General features: G+C 37.1%; 2 protein-coding genes across 5 annotated transcripts in view; one reads left to right on the top strand and one right to left on the bottom strand.

The window, feature by feature from the left end:
* Nucleotides 1–9,005, top strand: part of LOC138696368 (arylsulfatase B-like) — a 205,346-nt gene extending 196,341 nt beyond the window's left edge. The window contains exons 6-7 of one of the 4 annotated variants that reach the window (XM_069821238.1): nucleotides 443–731; nucleotides 2,095–9,005. In XM_069821238.1, coding sequence (XP_069677339.1) covers nucleotides 443–731; nucleotides 2,095–2,549 — 744 coding nt within the window. In that variant the 3' untranslated portion in view covers nucleotides 2,550–9,005. The remainder of the gene's footprint in view (nucleotides 1–442; nucleotides 732–2,094) is intronic. The other 3 variants (XM_069821237.1, XM_069821236.1, XM_069821235.1) reach the window with 3 other exon arrangements.
* Nucleotides 1–22,351, bottom strand: part of Syt4 (Synaptotagmin 4) — a 527,459-nt gene that overhangs the window by 316,431 nt on the left and 188,677 nt on the right. The window lies entirely within an intron of this gene.

The raw sequence follows: 22,351 nt of genomic DNA, 5'->3' as shown, positions 1-22,351 counted from the left end.
AGGTCAGTGGATAGGATTTAACAACTCTACTTTTAGTTAAGGGAGTTTCTAAAGGATATGGTGCATCGCAGTAAACTAGCTGCATTGTCGGGGGTACGTGAAGAAATTGAAATGGCGTATGTAGACATACTGGTCAACGTTGCTCGTGAAATAGGCCGCCGAACCCAGAAGTGTTTGGATGTATAGGGGAGCATTTCGAGCACATATGATAGTAGTTGTTAAAATTGTCTTACAACCACCCCTTGTCTTGTGTACCAATTTATTAATACAATTCTTATGCAAATATTTCTCACGCTGAAGTGTGCATACTTTTTTAGGCCTCTCTATATTTATCAAGCTACAGTGAATTTTTTAAAAATAAATACATAGGCTAATTATATTTTAAATTGTTTCTATGGAAAAGAATTAGTGAGTCAACTGGCTTCTTTTGACCCACTGGCAGCTGAAGTTGACGCAGTGGGAAGGAGGGGTGCGCGGGGTTGGCGCCCTGTGGTCTGCGGGCCTGGGAACCCCGCGAGTGTCTTCGCAGCTCGTGCACGTGACCGACTGGCTGCCCACGTTATACCGAGCTGCAGGGGGAGACCCAGAGCGCCTGCAGAAGTTGGACGGCGTCGACCAGTGGAACGCGTTGTTACACGACAAGCCTTCGAAGCGTAGCGACGCGCTGCTCTATGTGGACGAGATGCGAAAAGTGTGGGGCGTACGCAGTGACCGCTGGAAACTAGTTGGAGGTATGTTCCATGAAGTTAGAGTAGAGAAATCCTTCCACTTGATGGTAATTCCTGGAAGAAATATGCCTTACAATCCATTTTCAACCATATGTGCTGGAAGATCTCTCAGATATCGAATCTAGATTTCCTTGAATACATATCTTCAATTAAGTTTATATCTAATAAGCAAATATTTTCATGGGTGTCCGGGTGGGTAGCGCAGTCGGTAGAGTGCTCGCCTCTTCTGTGCCCGAGGTTGGGGGTTCGATCCCGGCATTTAAGTGTGCTTAAATGTGACAGGCTCATATCAGTAGATTTACCGCTATGTAAAAAAAACTCCTGCGGAACAAAATTCCGGAACACCGGCGACGCTAATATAACCTTGGCAGTTATGTGCGTCGTTAAATAAAACATAATTTAATTTCTCATGGGGGCAGATAAAAAAGTTTTTTTCTTTCACCTTGTTAATAATGTCAAAACAAGTACTTATACAAATTTTGGCCACTCGATCGCAATTACGAGTTAATTGAAGTGTGAATATATTTTTAGGCCTCAATTACATAATTAATTGTGCTCGAGTGGCCAAAATTTGCATAAGCATTTGTTTTGATATTAACATGATGCGAGAAAAAATAAACTTATTTATCTATCCCCATGATAATGTTTGCTTGTAAACCATCATTTAAATGACGAGGTAAATATGAACAATCGACGTGGTCTACAGATTTTTGTATGGAAATCATAACTTTGAGACTGCACTCGAGCGAGTTCGAATATCGCGTCGGTTGAATACCTGATTGGGTTCCTTCAGAGATTTTTCCAAATTATAGCTAAAGCAAATATCAGGTAATACTCCTACGAATCATGGACTTATTTAGCCGAAATATAATGTAATTATCACCAGTTTATTTCACCGACACTAGAACAGCGCAGGTGATACTTCGAAAAAAATAGTTGTCATGACTTATTAAGTGGCCCTCGTATTAGTGCATGATACCTGTATTTTATTAAATTTATATTTTAGTTATGAGCAACTTGAGCCTACTCCCCGCATATGAGAGGACTCTTCCTACGCTTTATTTTGCTTTTCTTGTCGCATAATAGGGACTCTTCCTATACACCTTCACTTGTTTGTTCAGTGCTTAACATCACTGGCACCTGTTACATAGCCCGACACCAAAACTATTGCGAATACACCGTTTTACCACTGCATGTCATCAGTGCTTTCTGTTACACATTAAATGTAGCATTTTTCCCGTTTGTACCGTCAATAAAGACGTAATCAAGTCAAGCATTTCAACAGAAGCCTATTATGTAAAAGTCATTATTACGGTAGCATTCTTAAGAGTGTTGGATTGTACCTAAGTTTTGTGTTGTTTACCAGGAAGCAACCAGGGCGGCATGTTTGACGGTTACTCTGGCGAGATCGGACTCAGCCCCAAGAGCCCCGCCTACGACGATACTGCCGTTCTGAGGAGTGACGTGGCGAAGGCCCTCAGCGCAGTGAAGTCAACAATGGATGCTGCCTCCCTGCAACAACTGCGGAGTAAAGCCACGGTGAAGTGTCCCGAGCAGGTCAACAGGACGGTGTGCGACCTAGTCAAGAACCCCGAACCGTGCCTCTTCGACATAGACACCGACCCCTGCGAGGCGAACAATTTGGCGGAAAGCCATCCCCAGGAAGTTAGTCGACTCACCAAGCTCTACGAGGCTCTCACCGTGAACCTGGTACCTCAACTCAATGCACCCTACGACGTTGTTAATGCAGATCCAGCACGCTTTGGTAACGCCTGGCTCCCCTGGGAGGGCACGTGCGACAGAGACTGCAATGATATCTAATGTGTAAGTTGTGAAACAATAGTATGATTCACATTTTCGTCAGTAACATGAATCAAATGTACCTTGCTTTGTTTTAGTGGTGAAAGTAAACTAATACATTTTCCCACAATTCCAACAGCTGATTTTAGTATAAAATGAAAGGTACCTAAAATCGGCAATGTTATAATCCCATAAACGACTTTGGGTCCCTTTTCTGCTGTCGATATTCAGTCAGTAAAACTCATTTTGCGCGATTTTGTGACCAATAATAAAACTACGTCCTAGTTTAGTATGTAAAGAAAGTCTACAGGTAGAGCAAGATGTCAAAACATAGAACTGAAGTTTTTACACTTCCTGTAAAATTTCCTTTCACGACATTAGGTCCCTTTCCGCGCAACGGGTCACAAATAATGCTACAAGGTTGCCTCCCCATTAGTATTATTTTTCCCTTTCAGTTGTACACTTTTTGTATAAAACAGTTTTTCATTTGGTGCTTGCGTACAAAGACATCTTGGGTGGTCAAGATAAATTTTTTCCTATTGGGTTATTTTACGACGCTATATCAACATCTAGGTTATTTAGCGTCCGAATGATATGAAGGTGTTAATGCCAGTGAAATGAGTCCGGGGTCCAGCACCGAAAGTTACCCAGCAATCAAGATAAATGGGACATTCTGTGTATGGGTAAGCTATCCTGAAATTATACTGTACGTCTGAACAATTCAATATCAGAAGCTCTTAATTTGCATGGGATTTTATGGCGAATAATAATAATAATAATAATAATAATAATAATAATAATAAATTACTTCTTTCCCCATTATAGGTCCGTCTGCTTTACGCTTCGGACGCACCGCACCTGTGGCTTATTGTGCTTAAGCCTATTATTATTATTACTATTAATATAGTAATTGCACGTAGAGTAAGACAAGTATAAATTTTATATTATAGCTATTGAAATTCTTAACACAGCCTACACTTTTGATTACATACAGAATGGGGTATTTTATCAAATAAATTATTTTTGTGAACACATGGCAACTCCCGTAGACGTAGATTGAAGAAGTGTTTTGTTCACGATGTATGAAATTCGGCTAATGAAAACGATATGATTTAGTAGGATCGCAATTTTCCGATGGTTTATTAACAGCAATGCCCACAATTTACAAGACGTGATATTCTAATATCTTACTATAGGGTACGATTTTTTATTTTATCTAACAAAGGCAGTGTCTTAAAATTCCGTTCATAGGCTTAAACAATAATTACATTACTAATAAGGAATGATAAAATGAAGTTTCAGGGCTACATCCTATTTATATCTCTTTAAAGATTAGCTAATTTAAAATTCGGTTATTGGTTCAATGAAGGCGACAGGGTTCTATGAATGGACCGAAAGAAAAAATTTCAAAATATCTCAAAATAATGTCAACAAATGACAAATTATAACAATGAAGAAACATAGATTCGATTAATGGATGTTGAAGTTACTTTTAATCCAATTGTAATCGTATTTTGAAACTGAAAATCATGAAAAACACAGTCCTTGTCATTTCAATGTTTTAAAGTTTTAGGCTATTTCAAATTAGCTAATACAGTAGTTAAAAATGTTAGCATACAATTTTAAATTACATGACAGCAATATAATGATGTAATTATACATATGAAATTATTTTCTGGAGTCTGAGATTATTCTTCTACTGTAGATAAAACAGTCTTCCTTTTCAAGACAACATGCCACTCAAAGAATTTCTTTTGACTCCGCCTAACGTTTGCACAAGCTTCATATTTTCCTCGATAGTTTCTTCATACATTAAACAAAACCAGGAGTCTTGATTTTGATTGCTTTCTGGAGGGAATTGGCTTCCATGAATGATTCATTTTAAAATATAGTCCATTCATGGAAACTCCAGCTGGTTCATCCATAGCGATTTCGCCATTTTCTAATCACACTTCAAGAACTCTGAAGAGGATATACAAAATTTATGAATATACAACTAAAAATGAAACAGACAGAACCCTGCTTCCAGCTATATATGTCATTTCATAACTTAATGTCATTAAGCCAATGTGCTCTGTACTTAAAGTTACTTTAAAATTACAATAAAAATAACAAAAATGTATCTGAGCTTCTTGTTCAGCCCACGTGTTTGCTGCCGCCACCAAAGACAACTCAGGAGTGACATACACGAGGGGGAACCTTGAGGTGACGTTTCACGCATACGCAGTCAATATGACCAAGAATATGGTAACGGTCCATTGAAAGCAACGGTTCATCGATGGCTACTATCCCTTAAGTATTCCATTTATATATTACACACCACATTTATTTTCATAATAATAAAGCCTCATCAACTCGAACTACAATGTGGGAGTTCAGTCAGCTGCTTCCGCGATATGGCTCAGTCGTGAGCATGAGCTCTTCCTGGGCGAGTGGAGATTTGTCTTCATTCCGATGTGTTTTTTTCACTTGTCTTCACTTGTTCTGTGATATCTTCGCGGTTATCCTGCATCGTGCTCACCACACGATCAGGGAGGCCCGCCATGTAAGTGAATTTATTATTGGTTCAATTAAAGGCCAAAGATATAAATGATGTAACACCTCACGGAGAATTATTAGCTCAGTCAAGAATTTCCGATCACGGAGGACTTCCTCAGTTTCCCTCAGGGCCATTAGTAGCTCAACCAACTGGTCCCTTCTCACCAAATATAATCAGTGTTGGACAGTGGTAGACGATATGTGAATTGTGGAAGGTAAGGAGGTTTTAGGGTAGATCTTGTCCTAATATTTAGGTTCACTTTATCACACTCCTTCCACCATTGCTCCATGAATAATCTAATTTTGTGCGTATAGTGTCTGTAATCCTGTATTGTGGGTCCCTATCACCACGGCATGGCGCGTCCTCAGGTTGCGGATAGAGAAGACGGCCTCCAGATATGGAGGGTAGCTGCGAATATGAATAAGCAGTCTTGGATAGCCGATAAGGGGTGGTCCTCCAGCTTGGGGTTGGGCGAAGGGCTAACAACCCATCACCGTAAAAAAAAACAGCTTGTTACGAAATCTTACAATAAGGCTTATGTGAGGGCGGCAATGAACCTGCGGGTTCCTTAAAAGCCATTTGTAAGTAGTAAGTGTCTGTAATAAAAATATGCGATAAATAAACAATTAATCCAATTGCGACTGGCAGTAAATTATTATATGGACAGAGATAACTGTGGAAGGCTTCCTTAGATCATTAGTTCATTACACTTCATCCGACTTTCTCGTGCTACGCTTGCTGCATTATCGTAATACTGTTTCGTCATCTGCGAACAGTCTCGAAACCCTCGTGAAATAGTGAACTAAACATCCATTAGAGTTGTACTTTCGCTTTTGTACCATATGTATTATGTTTAAAGCTATGCTATTAACCCTGGAAATTAGTTCAGTTTCAGGAGGGGCAACTGTTAAGTACTGTGAAACTTTACAACGCAACGGTTTGATTTTACGGTTAATTTGCTTGCTTCGTTCTAATGATCCTGCTCGACATTGCGTGAGATTCCGCAATGAAATGCACACAACTTCCCTCGTGTGTAACAGAAGAGTCCACGGAAATGAATTACTTAATGTAAGTTGAAGTGAATGCCGTTTGTGGTACTCCTGCCACTGGTACGATTTCAAGCAGCAATTGTCAGTATGAGGTAATTTTTCTCTTCCCTTACACGGAAGCGATCTTCCTTTAGCTCACTTAATAATTATTTTAAGAGAATTGTAAGAAGTTCTGAACATGAAAGTCTCTCAGTGTAAATTAATAAATTAGACGAATGAAACTTGGTCTTCTTCTTCTTCTGCACTTCAGCCAACTATTTTGGCTTGGTACTAATTTTTACTTTACATTTCTCCTTTTTATGGGGTCTTTCTACTTGTCTTGTTCTTTTTGAACTTCAGACATGCTACTTCAAAGGATTGTAAACTGGCTATCGTACTCTTAAATACAAACTGATTAAATGTATTGACACTTGACGAATAGGTGAAAGCTGAAAATACACTGTGTCCCATAGACTCACTACCACAAAGAAATATATCTCATTGATTAAAGTTCACGTTAACACTTTGTTTGTTAAAAACATAAAATTACTAATCATACGTTAAAAAGTGTTAAAATTTTAAAAAATGTACCTTTGACAGACGGCCCGTTTCGACATGATGTCACGTCTTCCTCAGTGTCTCCTGAACTACTGGAGATCTTGAATTCTGCGATGTGCAGTTGTCGATTGTAGGGGTGGGGGTATGTTGCTCTTATGGTGGGGGCTGGTTGTTTGTGTGTTATGACGTATCATGACGTCGAATAGTGTGTAGGTATTGAACTGTAATTGTGTGTTAAGTATATGTTGTGGGTATGTTATTGTATGTTTATATATTTCGTACTGTTCCAAGATGTTTAACTGTGAACTTTTTGGTGTGATGTGTAAAATTTCCATATCTATTTCTATATTATTGTAGTCATGATTATTGTTGATAATATGGTCTGCATAATTTGATATGATGTAGGATTTGGTTATAGCTTTAATATGTTCATTATATCTTGTGTAAAAGGATCTTCCTGTCTGTCCTATGTAAAAATGTGGGCAACTATTGCATTTTAGTTTGTAAACTCCAGTTGAATTATATTTATTTGAATGTTTAATGTGGTTATTTAGATATGTCTGTGTTGTGTTATTTGTTTTGTACGTTATCTTGTATTTTAGTTTTCTGAATGAAGTTGCAATTTTGTGAGCATTGGTATTGTGATATGTTAATGTTATGTATTTATTCTCACGTGGTGTTTGTGTTAGTTTGTTCTGTTTTTGTTTTGCCTTTTTTATTAGTGTGTCTATTATGTTAGGGTTATATCCATTGTCTTGTGCTATATATTTTATTGTGTTTAATTCTTCAGTGTAGTTGTCATTGTTCATTGGTATATTAATTAATCTGTGTGTCATTATACGGAAAGCTGCATGTTTATGTTGTATGGGATAAATATCTCGTCGCTCAGTGAATTTAGAAATATGTTTCTCATCTTGTCTTGTGTAGAAGCTCTCCGAGTTTAGTAACAATAAAAATTATGGGTGCTATTCAGACATTTCGCTAGCCCGTGCTACGAGCGTGCTAAACTAGCCCCGGCTATCGACTGGTTACTTGTACAGGAATCATATCATATCATATCATATCATATCATATCATATCATATCATATCATATCATATCATATCATATCGCTAACACTGGTTTATGAATACAAAAAACGTTAGTTCGCTGATCATCCACCAGAAGCCCGCGCTAAGAATATCTACGAATATGGCCCTTAGACTCTAGTGCGCATGCGCGGGGTATGACAACAAATAGAGTTAAAATGGCGGAATTCACGGTACAGCAGAAAGTGAAATGTTATTAGTTAGCCGAATTGAAGTTCCCAATTGCAGTGCAAAGACGATTTAGGCAGGAATATGGTGAAAATGCTCCAGAGCGTCATACAGTGTGAAATGGTATAATCAGCTGTTGCAACAGGCTCTGTGTTAAGGAAGAAGGGAAGTGGCAAAATACAGTGTCCGCTGCTAAAGTTGAAGATGTTAGACAAGCATTTCAGTGCAGCCCAAGGAAATCAATTCGACGGGCCAATACAGAGCTGGGTACTCGGAAGTCGACTGTTCACAACATTGTCCGTAAAAGATTGCGACTTAGAGCATACAAAATCCAACTTGTGCTTCCGTCACTCCTGTAATGCTGCGGAACACATGGAGTGAAATAGAATACCGTCTTGATATTGCCAACAGAGGCGCACACGTACAGTTCTATTCAAACTTGGTGAGTTTTTCCAACATAAAATCTAAGTCCGATTATTCTGTCACTATTAATTTAGGAGATATTCTGCTTTCTTTGCGATAGTGATTCTACGGAACACCCTGTGTTTAATACGGGACACTTAAAATTTGAAAAAAAAAAAAAAAAAAAAAACTTTTGGCTACTTTCCATATAAATCTTCTCTAACTTTAAAGTTATCTGAAAGTTAATTACTGCGAGCATTTCACTCACAATTGTTGATCAATGGTGTGTAAGAATCGTGTTCAATTTCTACCAATTATAGCTGTATAGAACAACTGAATATTATTGTACATCTTTTGTCGAATACAAATTAAATCACATCTAACCGACATTTTTTTTTTTATTCAGTAGTAACCAAAACATTACAGCTATAATACGCATAAAATTTCAGTGGCTACATAGCAAATATGCCTGACCGATCAAGAGAAGATAACTATAGTCTTAGTTCCTAGAATAAAAAAAGTGATACGGGATTTATGAAATTCCTTGCATTCCTCAAAAGTCTTTATTCTTGGCGTGTAATTTTTAAGTTATGTAAGGATGTATTTAAGGATTGAATAAATACTATCACAGGCAGGATGAGTACAATCCACTAAAGATTATTATTTTTTTTTGTCCTACAGAATATATCTCTTATGGTAACAATTAATATTAGAGGAGAAAAATTCGCTCCGGCGCCGGGGATCAAACCCGGGTCTTTGGTTCTATGTACCAAGCGCTCTCACCATTGAGCTATGCCGAAGTTCAATCCACAGTACCGGATCGAACCCCACTCCTCCAGTGTTTTTCCCTTTGTGGCCTGACTCCAAGTTGGGTATGTATGTTGACATTTTATTAAGTCAACTGCAATTTGTCTCCTCTAATATTAGTTGTTGCCATAACAGATATATTCTGTAGGACCAAAAAAAAAATAATCTTTAGTAGATTTTTCTAGCAACAATGTACATTCCTGTACAAGTTACTGTGCATATTACTGTGAATCTCGGGCACCAAGTCACTCAAATGAGTGTGCTCCTTGTATAATGGCAGCTGACTTAATAAAATGTCAACATCCATGCCCAACTTGGAGTCACGCCACAAAGGGAAAAACACTGGAGGAGGGGGGGGGGGTTCGATCCAGTGCTGTGGATTGGACTTCGGCGTAGCTCAATGGTGAGAGCGCTTGGTACGTAGAACCGAGGACCCGGGTTTGATCCCCGCCGTCGGAGCGAAGTTTTCTCCTCAAATATTAAGGATGAGTACACCTATCAAATAATAAAAAAATGAAGCTAGCTGGACTATGGAATGACGCAATGTCATAATGAAACGAGGCGAAATGCGAGGAAAAGTAATTAAAAAGTACGCGAACGCGCACCATCCTTGCAAGAGGAATTGGGTCTCATAATCAGAGGAAATGTCTATATGAGCACCAAGTCTGTTGGCCACTTGTCTCACTCGGAAATTCGCCGTTTCGTTTGAAGTAACAACAGAAATTTTTGAAGAGGAAAGCCGGAAGTGGACGTAACATATTAGCTACTATATGAGGGGCAGGAAGATAGTGCTTAGGCCTACGACCGAACAGTAGCAGAGCAGATTCGCTGACTCCGATTTTCTGAAGGCTTTAATTTTAAAAATTCCGAAATTTATGAGAGACAAAATGTAGTTCCGTGATCCATTTTTATTGTTCATCCCATCTTAGCGCTCCAGAAAAATCACGGAAAACCATAGGCAGGGTGAGTTGTCTCAGTTTAGTAGACTAGCCAATTGGCTGTAAGATGATTATTAATAAAATATGGCCCGAATGACCTTGAGAGCGTAAAGTGTGGCAGGGGAAGGATGGGAATTCTTGCCAAGGAAGAAAAGGAATTTGTGTCGCTGGCTTAGAGATTGGTTGGGGACAGAGTATATTTGCCATCCTCATTCTGAAATAAATGAATCGGTTGCTGATGGCAACATCCGTCGCGCTGGATGCCAGACTAGCCAGGAAACCGAGACCAGCCGATACTTACTTACTCACTAATGGCTTTTAGGGAACCCGCAGGTTCACTGCTGCCCTCACATAAGCTCGCCATCGGTCCCTATCATGAGCAAGATTAATCCAGTCTCTATCATCATATCCTACCTCCCTCAAATCCATTTTAATATTATCCTCTCATCCACGTCTCGGCCTCCCCAGAGGTCTTTTTCCCTCTGGTCTCCCAACTAATACTCTATATGCATTTCTGGATTCGCTCATACGTGCTACATGCCCTGCCCATCTCAAGCGCCTGGATTTAATGTTCCTAATTATGTCAGGTGAAGAATACAATGCGTGCAGTTCTGTGTTGTGTAACTTTCTCCATTCTCCTGTAACTTCATCCCTTCTAGCCCCAAATATTTTCCTAAGAACATTATTCTCGAAACCCTTAACCTCTGTTCCTCTCTCAAAGTGAGAGTCCAAGTTTCACAACCATACAGAGCAACCGGTAATATAACTGTTTTATAAATTGTAACTTTAAGATTTTTGCTTATTGTATGGATTCGTAACAAGCTGTTACGGTGATGGCTTGTTAGCCCTTTATCCAACCCCCAAACTGGAGGACCACCCCTTATCGGCTGTCCACGACTGCTTATTCAATGAGGAAAGGCACATTAAAATAGAGAATACAGCGAGACGAATAGCTTGAAAACCACAAGACACGAAGTTTATCTTACACTTCTGTTTCCATGGTACCATGAGTGACGTCAGGATAAACCTTTCATGTCAAAAGTTAATATTTTTCTCCCTTTGTAGGTGGAGTATAGGGGATTCATGTCATAAATTATGTTTAATTATTAAACGATTTACCGTAAGATAAGAAGATAAGTATTTGGAAGTTAAAAAAAGCTGCATTTTATCATTATCATTATCATCTTGCCTACGATAATAGGGCAGACAACGCACTATAGGTATGAGGAATGCCCCAGGGGATTTTTAGTGAAAATTAAAATATATCCATTGTGTTTTAATAAAAACGTTTTTGTTGCAGTATCTTCACGATATAGAGAGGTAAATATGAAGCCCTAAATAGAACACAACGTAAAAGAAGTAAAATATACGTATTTATGTACGTGGGTGTATATATATGTGTTTTCTGTATATGTTTGTATGTATGTGTATGGATGTGTGTGCGTGTATGTATCCATGTACACATTATGTGCATGTATGTGGGTGTACGAGTACATACATGTCAAAACCACGTTTCTACACAAAAAGAATGACTGTACTGAATGAAAACGACTTGACAACTCTGTTATGAACAGAGCTTCAACTGACATTATTGTTATGATTGCGATAAACGTGTTATATAAAAACAACAGAGTGTTTCATTGGGATTAAAACCTGAAACCAACTCTGATTCACCCTCAGCAAAATCAAAAGGGGTACGGTTGGTTTCAGCCAAACATGAAGTAAATCTCGCTTTTAAATAGGTCTATTGTTGGACTAAATAACAAAACATTAACGTAACCAAGTGTAAATGAGTATCTCTGGGAAAATAACTGGAAGTGTCCGCCCTCTTCCTCAAGACACATTTTTGCCGTTTCACCATGTTGTTAGGTACACTCTTCAAAATGGCTACGTTGATATTGTTTATTTCGACTGTGATGTTTGTCTGAAGGTATTGAATGGTTCGTAGTATATTTATATAGACTCTTTCCTTGAGATAACCCTACAGAAAATAATCCGCTGACGCCAAGTCTGGTGACCTTGGAGGCCACAAACTTTTAGAGATAACGCGGTCCTCGAAGAAGGTGCTTATATGTGCCATGGATTCATAAGGTGTATGGCATGTGGTGCCATCCTGTTGAAAATATCCCAGAGTGAGTATGATGATGTCCAGTTGCTCCACGAAGTCCGTGAAAATGTTCTTATACACATTAATATTTGCAGTTTCTTCAAAGAAAATTGGTTCAATGATCCTGTGACTGGATGTTGCATACCACACATCAACTTTTCCTGGTTGAAGTGATGTCTCACACATGAGGATTTACTGACGCCCATATCCTGGTGTTTTGAGAATTTACATAGCCTGAGAGATGAATAGTTCTGTGACAACAATGAACAATATAATGATGTATCGAAGGCAACCTGCCGGTATCCACTCAAACTCCTGATTTCGTACATAATTTAAATGTCATCTAAGGATGCAGATGTGCCCTGTGTAATAGTGAGCTGCAGAACAGCGCTTAGAACCGGTTTATATTCGACCGGTCGGAGAACAACCGAGGAGATTGAGTATCCGACCGAATATCCGACTTTCAAGCGGTTGCCCCTAATGTTCTGCAGGCTAGACAGAACACTAGGCGCACTTCACCATACAAGAACTCTGATGAAATTTTCCGACTACGCAAATGGAACAAATTAAGGAAATTTACTTTTTCTAATTTATATAAGTGTTAGCCTGAAATAGGCCCATATTTGATTGGACACTATGGTGTGTATATATACACTGTATGAACAAATGGACACCGGTAACAACAAAGAAAATAAGCGTAATGGATAATATGAAATCTGATATGTATACAAATACAAGAATAAAATCAATTACAATTACTTACGAAAAACAAGAGCATGTTAGTACACACTTACGTTCATACTTTAAACTCGAAATGTATAGGCTAGCTATACAAGAGTAGTTGTTAATATAGCCTGTATATCTTTTAATTATCCTAAATGGATGTATTATTATTTCATTAATAAATTATTTTTAAGGAGATAGAAAGTTACTAACAAAAATAAAAATGTTCTCAAACTATAATTATAATGATGCATGCTGTTGCTCCTGACTGCAATATATAATGAATGAAATGAGGTATTCAGTAGCAATATATCATTTCTAATTTTCGTAACCGGTTGTGCACGAATCTACTGTGTAACATACGCCATTTTATCTGATCTGAAACTTCATTAAGTAAATATTAATACATTTTATTAATTTATTCTTATATTTCGTGGTAAATACAATTAATATTCTCGTTCTTTTCAGATAAAACACTCAGTGAGTCCAATGATCGAACTCTTTAGAGAGTAACATACAGTTTTCTGTGACTGAATACAGGTTTTGGATTGTAAAGATAGATTCTGTCAAAAGCAAGGATCATTTAAAAGGCTGAAAATGTAGAAAACCGTATTTTTTAAAATTTGAAATTTTTATTTTTATCAGATGGAGTGATTGGTACGCGTGTACCAGAACAGTTTCTAAATCCAATCCATCGATTGCGGACCTGTGATGTGTCTTTGTAGACTGTATAATTGTCAATATTGCTTCATTGCAGAGATCCCATGATGTAATAAGGTACCATAGTAGAATTATTACAACACCTATTTTGAGTGTTAGTTACTGAGGAGGCATTCCTGTTGGTGTTAAGCTATTGAGAAACTTTCAGAGTATGCTAGATGATCACATCTCTGCTCTGTTTCATTAACCTCCTTTTGTCGTTTTTCTGAGTTATTTCAGAATTTAGTGTATTTATTCGATGTTTTTAACTTATATCCCCAATATCTTGTATTCCAGGACTCACAGTTGTAAGACATGTACTTCCTGTGTATTGTCCTTCCATGTTGATTACAGTTCATTTATTATTCGCATCCGATACTTGGTTGTAACTATGGAATATACAGCCTTCGTCGTCTTTCCTGCTCTCGTTTCACACTTTATGATAGAAGAACGTCGTACTGTGTTCAACTGAAATTTTTATGTTACTGTACAAGATTATCATCACGTCCATCTTTGATCAGCATATCGTTATAGTAACACAGGATTGCGACTTGAAGACGGTGCTTCCAGCTATCTTCACAAGGAATATATTTCAGTGTTCTCCCTTTTATTTTGTAGAAAACGAATCCCATAACATTGACCAACAAGATTTTTGCTCCGACTTAAAACAATGTGTCCCTTACAGTTTGATGTGCGCTGAATCCGAAAATGCATCTCTTTTCTTCGTATCACATAGCGTAAGGTTTTTAAGATATACCATGATTTCACTTTTTGATAAGCGCTCTCCCAAGAAATATCTGGTACGGTTTGGGGGTTGTAAACCAAACCAGAAGCTAATGTATTTTACGAGTTTATGACCTAGTTCCGGTTTAGTATGGTTGTTAGCATGTTCTTTTGTATTTCTAATAAACAAACAGATATTGATCCCTTCTATTCAGTAAATTTCATAACAGTTCGAAGTGAGGTCTGCGCAATGAAGAGACAAGGGTGTGATTTTCAGTAATTAAAAAAAATATTACCAGTTTGAGTGAAGGAAAATTAAAAGAGGGCATTTTCTTCGGTCCACAAATTCACAAAGTTATGGCTGGCTCTTTGTTTGAGAAAAAACTTTCCGTTACAAAAAAAAAATGGTATGGCGTATTTTCAAAGATGTTTGCTGAAATTTCCTTGGAAATTCTAGGGCGGACAACTACATCGAACTTATGGAAACCATGATAAGTGCATGTGAGGAAATGGGGTGTTATATGTCTCTCAAAATACACTTTTCACATTCTCATTTGGATTTCTATAGCATGCTTACAGACTATTGTTCGTTCCTTGTAAAAGGTAGTTCTGGGCCTAGTTATAAACGGAAGTCATCCAGGAAATCCTTTTAAATGATAAGTTGAAATTCCGCGATTTTTCTCATTATACACATGAAATATTTTATTGTTGTTGTGTTTTTTGTATTTTAAACTATATACCATCATTTTTGTATCCAGTATACATTTTCCAAAAGTATTATGAGGCATTTTGAATCCCTAGTCTGTTGTAATTTTATCAGTAGCAGTGAAAAATAAAAAAATAAATAAATAAAGTTTTTTCATAAAAAATTCAATTCACTTTCTCCGGAAACTTGGATTTTAAATTCAGATTTAGGGGACACATATTAGTAATATTCACATTTTTATTTCGGAGCAAGACAAAAAGTAAAAATGTGTTGTTCACTGTAATCTGTTTTTCAAATGTTTTCTTTTCTATTCACATTTTAATTATTTAAAACAATAGTTCTAGGTAAATTTTGTCCGTTGCAATCTATTTAACAAAAAAGAAGCACAACTAAAGTATATAAAACATTAGCAGCATAAAAGGTCGCTTCCATTTATGTAATTCTGATACCAACAGAATTTATTTAGGTTTATGCTACGTGGAAACGAGTTAGGAAAGCAACACACACTGGATGTGTAGAAAAAGTAACATTAATATTATATCTCCCTCTCTCCCGCACTTCAGTGCCATTATTTTAATAAAAGGCTCGTCCTTGTAGCGGGGTCCCATCGATTTCCTGTGGGAGTGACATTAACCCTTTTCATAACACTGGGTGTTCCCCAAGTCCCGAAGCAATGGGAGGTCAACATCAGCATACTTGCACCATTTAGCAGAGGAATCTTAAAGCCAACCTATGTAGAGCAATGTATTTAAACAGCAGGAAATTTTCCTGTTAAAAACTACTACTAGTTTAAATAATTTTCGTGTTGACGTAATTATGATGGGCAACTGAATTTAATTTGAGATTTCTTTTTGTAGCCTATACCATTGCTTCTCTTCAAGTAAAAATATATTTAAATATGTTGGCAATCAAAGAGTGCCCAGCTTCCCCATAAGTAGCATTGTACTGGCAATATATTACTGTGAATATACCTCCTATTTTACTATAAAAGATACACTTCTATTAACTTTCCTTAAATTAATACACTTAAATCGAGAATAAAAATAAATAAATTCTAATAACCCCTAAAAATAATAATAATAATTTAACGATAAAGTCAGTGGTGGGCAAAATGAACACAACCCACAAGACTGGATTTAAATGGCAACTACATACTGTGGGAGGGGTTGCACTCTACAGTGCAGTGACGGATTTACAGACAGTTGCACCACTACATTCCTACCTACCATATGTAATTAGAAGAGTTCATTCACGTGATATTTAATTAATCATTTTTCAAAGCAATTTCTTCGAAATTGGGATTTATATCTGTGCATGCCATTTTCAGTTGCGCAAGGAGATGAGCATCGCTTAAGCGGGATCTGTGGCTGGACTTTATAAATTTCATTTTAGAAAACAGCTGTTTGCACTGGTAGGTTGATGAATACATACCGGCATTTCCCATAACTATGGTCCTGGAACACAACTATGGTTCACGATGCAACCATTCAAAGATAATTTTTGAAGTAACATAGGCCGTTCGTAGATAGCTGTAGTGACTTGAATTCAAACTACAGTACAGCAAAAATATAGATAAACTAGGTACTACGCTATGGAGTACAAAATTTGAATAGTTATGTTCCAGGACCACAGTTGTGGAAAATGACGATACTCATTATTTTTAAGCAAACTGTCTAAGCAGTGGATATGTAGTACTGGACATCTTTTAAAAAAATCAACCCCCAGCAGACCTTCATATTCTGCTTCCAAGAGGCTATCATTCTGCAAATTCAGTACCCCTAACTGCTTCTGGGATAACATTTTCAATTTAAACATGAAAAGGAGTGGCAAAAATATTGAAATCTTTCTCCATCCCTTGAAAATCACTGAATCTGTGTTCTTTGAACTCGTATAACAGGTGATTTATTTTAAGAATGTACATATTTAAGTTCGCGTTCTGAATATTTGTAACTGATCCTAAACATGAGAAATGAAAGAACCCCCTTTCTTGTAAGTGTGATATCCTCTCGATTCATATGATTCTGCGAAAGACATTGTATCACGAATGAAGCTCCGAAGTACAGCAATCCAGTATAATCCGCCACGTACACGTGCAGTATTTTCATGGAGTGGGAGAAGGGGAAGGTAGGGGGTAAGTTTGATGCTTCGCTGAGGTCTGACATCACTGCGGCAATGCCGCAGGAATGCCCGCCATTGGATAAAGGTAAAAATCCTTTTCAAGCCAAGTACATTAATTTATCATAACGAAAGCGTGGTATAACACCACGAACCGAAATAAATATAAAAGAAATAAAAGAACAAGAGGTGTTTTTGATAAACATCCGAGAATAAAAATCTTTGCCTAGTTGCTACAATGACATGATTTTCATTATTTCTGTGCTCTTTTTAAAACAAATAAATTAAGAAGTCTATACATATCGGTATTACTCGACCAAGGCGATAACATGATGCGATGATAAGATAACATTCGGCGTGCAAGTATAAGCTAGACGAGTCAATTTATACAAGAGACATTGGGTACTAAAAAAAGTGGAAGAATCCATTATACATCTACATGTGAAAAACTTATGTTATAAGAGTCAGTATTGCTTTGTTATAGAAGAGAAAAAGTCACAGAGTATATGCGTGGTTTATCGCAAGAAAAAAAGACAAGGTGATAATGACAGTAAAATCCTGAACCGTTTATAATAATCAAAGCATGCGAAGAAGAGTGGAAAGGAACGTGTGAGGGAGTTCAGAGAACATAAAAAGGAATGATAAACAATTTTATAACACGTAGGCCTAGTAGCTATAAATAATAATGCATCTACATCAACTTAAATGTGATCAATGTTAAAGAAAGGCAATGTTATAAAGATGATATTAATAAACATTTTATCCACTATGATTATGTTATGTGGATTTTACATCACTAATAAAAATGTTGTAAATACATTCATTATCCAACCAATTAGGTAATGATACTTCTATTACGCAACTAGTAAGGTAATAATCATCTCCTTCCAGTAGGAATCTGTGAATACCCTCTTTTGAAAAGATACATTTCTTAGCCTGGTAGCCTTTATCTTTTCGTTTGGAACATCAGTCTTCAAAATGTTCATATTCCAGTTCATATTTTTCGCGAAGTTCCGATGATACTGAACATTCAATTGCAGAGTTTGAAGCATTTTCAATATCTAAAGCGTCGTTTTAACAATGTTTATTTCTCCTAGAACTGTTCTTGTGTTGTTAACAAAAACTTATTATCCTATTGTGTTAAAAACTAATAAAATAAACATAAAAGAATCGCTTCTCGCAGGAAGAAACTAATAATAATACAATCGCCTCCCCACAAAAGACATGTTCAAAACTAATAAAAATAATATAATTACTTTTCGTTTGACAACTTTCCAATCCCGAATTATAATATGAAACTTAACTATACTCATATCGTAAATAACTATTATTCACAATAAGTTTGGTTACATTTGTAGTGTGTGTAATAAGGTGTGGTACTGTACGAACAAAACTTAAAACCTGTGAACATAATTGCATACCACTAATAAAGTTTCACTCAACACAAAGGATTTCATAAATTCCCTGTCACTTATTTGTCTGTTTATTTTTTCCCTTTCTTCCATCATTTATTTCCTTCTTCTATTCCAAATTTTATATAATTGTTTATTCTTTCTCCGTTTGTCTAGGTGTCTTTTAAACCTCTTCGTCTATTCATTTACTGCTTTCTTCATTTTTAGTTGTTCTTCATTCACCATTTGCGTTTCTACCTTTCAAGCGCTTTCTCTTTTCCCTCCTTGTTTACATCTTTCTTTCTACTTATTTATTATATTTTAGATTCCTTCCATCTTTTCCATCTTGCTCCCTTTAACTCTTGTTTCTTTCTTTTTCTTACTCCTTTTACTTCATCTGTTGTATTTCTCGATTTTATTACTTACACCATTTCTTCACCATTAGTTTCTTTCATATATCTTTATCATTTTTTCTTCTTCATGCTACTTTTAACTATTCATTTTCATTTATTTTTCTTCTTCCAAGCCTCATCTTCTTCTCTCCTATCTCTCCAATCCCATATTTCTTTTTCTATAAGATTATACTGATTTACAGCACTTCAGAAAGCTTCTCACTTGCGTGTGCAGAAATAGAATTGTATGGAGGTTATATCCGTCTCATTTATTTTCCTGCATATAGACCCGTATATAAACATTCAAGGCACGTCGGGGGCATGCAGATAATCAGGATCGGGTTGCTTTTTATACCGGTACGCGTCTCAGTGAATCCCAGAGTCTTTCTGGCCGTTGTGATGGAGAGAGAAATAAATGCTTTACATGGAAACTGCTCTGCCCTCTGAGCTAACACGCCTGTAGATATATTTTCTCCTCACCTCTTGGGATCGACTCCCGGCAGGCAAATGAAGAGTAATTTCTCCTATATCGAAGTAACATGTTATTTATATATGTTGTGTTCAGCACTGTATACGCTTATCGTGTTGATTCTACATACATTCATAATAAGCTATATAAATGAGCATGGAACAATATACGTAATTGAAATGCGCACTTGATATTTATCTACATCAGGAGAAGATTGAGACGAGTTTCCTAGTTATTGCAATCTCCCTCTTCCCAACATCTGTATTTCTTTTTGACACGGATACGAGATGCTGCATATTAGATAGAGCATGTGTTTTGTTTTCCTGGATGCACCTCAATGGCGGTTGGAGAACATTTACAGCTGCAGCAGTTTGGTTTGTGGGAGGCGCCGGATGCTGTTGACTGTGGTTGTCTGGGCATTGAGTTCAGTGGCGGCTCTCCGCTGATTGTCTTAATTTAAACTTGTACTCGAACACAACTTGCTTTTTCAAAATAATAATGTCCAAGCGTTTATTCTACGTGTCTGAAGTTAGAGATAACAAAGTTAATTCGCAATTTCTCAAAAAATTTTATACACGTCGGTTGAAGGTATCACATTTTCGAAGAGCATTGAAATCATCATTTCATAATCCTCTAGGCTTTTCAAATTGACTGATACCAAATAAAAATTAACCAGGCCGATATAGCTCAATAAAATTTCCATTTCAAAGATGGAAAAATTCAGTCAAGTACTGTTCGAATGAACAGTCAGTTAGCTCAGTTGGTAGAGCAACTAGTTACGAACTGGAATGTCCAGATTCAATCCCGAGTGGTGGCGAGGTTGTTCTCGTTGCCAAACTTTCAGAACTGTCCCGGGGTTCACTTCCCTTTCTATCAATTGCTGTAGAGTACTGTTTCTTTCCTGTAGGTAAAAGACGATCGAAGCATGGCACTGATCACACTTCACTCTAGTGCCGAGTTCCTGAAAGCATGGAGCTCTGGCTTCATGCCTTCCATTTTCCTTCATAACGTCTAAAGGGCATTCTTTATATTACCTTAACCGAGTGGTCAAACCTTCAGCCTGTCATGCAGGCGGTTCGGTTCGAGTTCCGGTCAGGCCTGGGAATTTTAATTGAAAATCCATAGTGAAACTTGTGGCGGACAAGGTCACAGTTGGAGTTTCTCTCGGGGTTCTCTTGTTTTCCCATATTAGGTATCTATATCATTCCGTCAACATCTCTCCATTCTTTCATCATTCCATAGCGTACCTTGAACGTCGGCTGACGACGCATGGAAAGGGCTGGCCTAGGGACGAGTGGGGCTGCTTGGTCGAAACCTGGATACGCATAGAACCTTAGTGTAGCCAGGCGGTGTGGGTTTGGGAGTGCGCCCAGCTTGAAGATTAGCGCAGTAAATGCTGGGTTGTAGTGAACCCCTCAAGAAATTCAGTTCATTTCAATACATTACCTTAACTTGCTGTTAGACTACGAACGGACACAACACAGCATCTTAGACTTACACAATCACATTGCGAAAATTATCAATTTTTTTTTCAAGATTCTTCGAAATACTCACTTTATTTCAAACAAGGAAAATACATACACATATATAAAGAGGAAGAGCGCAGGGTCAACATTTAACTCAGTGTTGCCAACTGAAATATAAAGGAGGTTGCCAAAAAGGAGTTAAAAAGTCGCTATATTTTTTATTATCAATAGAGAAAGTTTAATTTTTGTCACTAGAAGGTGCTAAAAAGTCGTTAAATCCATATTTAAGCAATGGAAAAGTTAGAAGAAGATTGTCGTCAAAAAACAGTTAAAAGTCATCAAATTTAGCGACAAAGCTGACATTGGCAACACTGACTCCACGACATAAATATGCACACTTCACACTTTTGTAAGTGAAAAGAAAATTCCAAGAGCAAAAATAAGGAATATATGGATAAAATAAATGTGGTAGCCAGTCCCTGTATGGGAATGAATTCTGAAAGAAAGTTGTTTCGAAGTTAGGATAGTACGAAATTTCGATAAATCGTGCATAATTTATACATGAATTAAAATAAAAAATAGAGTCAATATCCGCTAAACTTGAAGTAAAGGCATTTTATTTGTTAAACTTGTTGCAAGTGTGATTTGAAATTTAAAGATCAGTAATGTGTTCTTGAAGTCATTATAAGTTTGTATTTGAAGGTTTTTATTTCGTTTTTATTCATGGAGATTCCTTTCTAGCATTTATAATTTGACTTTCTTTGATGATAGCCTATTAGCATTTAGTTTTTGTTATGTGTGAACTTATGAGAAAACGTTCAACGCTATGGGATGTCTTTATATTTCGATTTGGATTACAATTTTTATTAATGTATGAAGAGAACGTTAATCACAAGGCCAAGACAGAACTGAATATGAACGTATACTCTAAACAGCAGGTGAACTGAAACCTGAGCGCCAAGAGATGAATAAAGGTGGTTCACAGAGATTAAAAAGCAATCATTATTATGAATTTACTGAAAAACTGCAAAGAAGGAGCAGAAACTAATTGTCATTCTGACTGACGCAAAGAGGAGAATTTCCGACTACTGTGGAAAAGGGAAGCTCCAGTTAAGCGCATTAGGACTCATCTCGATAAAATTCCTTCTCACTATTATCATCATTTGCTACATAATGACTCTGTTGAAACACCGCCGTTGAATGGCTGACTAAAAATGTAACAAAATCTATATCAAAAGCATAAGCAATTCTGTATTGTAGTAATTGATTTCTATTGCGAAAGCGGCATTTAATTTATCATAAAATCACGAAGAGGATCGCCTGGTTTTGTTCTCGGTGCGTCGCCATAGAGTGCTTTGATTTCAAATAAAGACTAATTAATTGGTTTACTGGGAGCACGCTGTAGCGTAGTGGTAAAGGCACTATACTACAAAGCCGAAAGTTGCAGATTCGATTCCTCGTGGGTCATGTAGTATTTCAATTGAAGTAACCTGCCGGTCGAATTA

Source organism: Periplaneta americana, chromosome 3 (genome assembly GCF_040183065.1).
Source record: "Periplaneta americana isolate PAMFEO1 chromosome 3, P.americana_PAMFEO1_priV1, whole genome shotgun sequence".
Taxonomy (NCBI): domain Eukaryota; kingdom Metazoa; phylum Arthropoda; class Insecta; order Blattodea; family Blattidae; genus Periplaneta; species Periplaneta americana.
This window is presented reverse-complemented; position numbering and strand designations above follow the sequence as displayed.